The following is a 245-nucleotide window of genomic DNA, read 5'->3' on the forward strand; positions in this document are numbered from 1 at the left end:
CACCGACTGCCAGTCCCCCAGGCACAGGAAATACTCGCCCCCTTGGGCGGGCGGCTGGAGGTGCAAGGAGCCGTCGGGGTGCAGGGCCAGCTCCCCGATGCCAGTCAGCCCGGCCCCAACCCGCAGCATCTCCTCTGTCTCCAGGATGCCCTTGGGCTTCTCCCCAATCAGGTACTGGCCCAGCAGGTCACGGAAGCCATGGGATGGCTGCTGAAACCGCTCATACACTATTTCCAGCGGCAGGG

The 245-nt window shown here is 65.7% G+C and overlaps 1 protein-coding gene across 1 annotated transcript in view; it reads right to left on the reverse strand.

Annotated features, from left to right (window-relative positions):
- Window positions 1–5: 5 nt before the first annotated feature.
- LOC103809799 (mitochondrial ubiquitin ligase activator of nfkb 1-A-like) overlaps window positions 6–245 on the reverse strand; it is a gene marked incomplete at its 3' end in the record, with an annotated part of 1,830 nt that continues 1,590 nt past the window's right edge. Inside the window, exon 5 of the mRNA XM_009082669.1 lies at window positions 6–245. Coding sequence (XP_009080917.1) covers window positions 6–245 — 240 coding nt within the window.

Source organism: Acanthisitta chloris, unplaced genomic scaffold (genome assembly GCF_000695815.1).
Source record: "Acanthisitta chloris isolate BGI_N310 unplaced genomic scaffold, ASM69581v1 scaffold29899, whole genome shotgun sequence".
NCBI classification, from domain to species: domain Eukaryota; kingdom Metazoa; phylum Chordata; class Aves; order Passeriformes; family Acanthisittidae; genus Acanthisitta; species Acanthisitta chloris.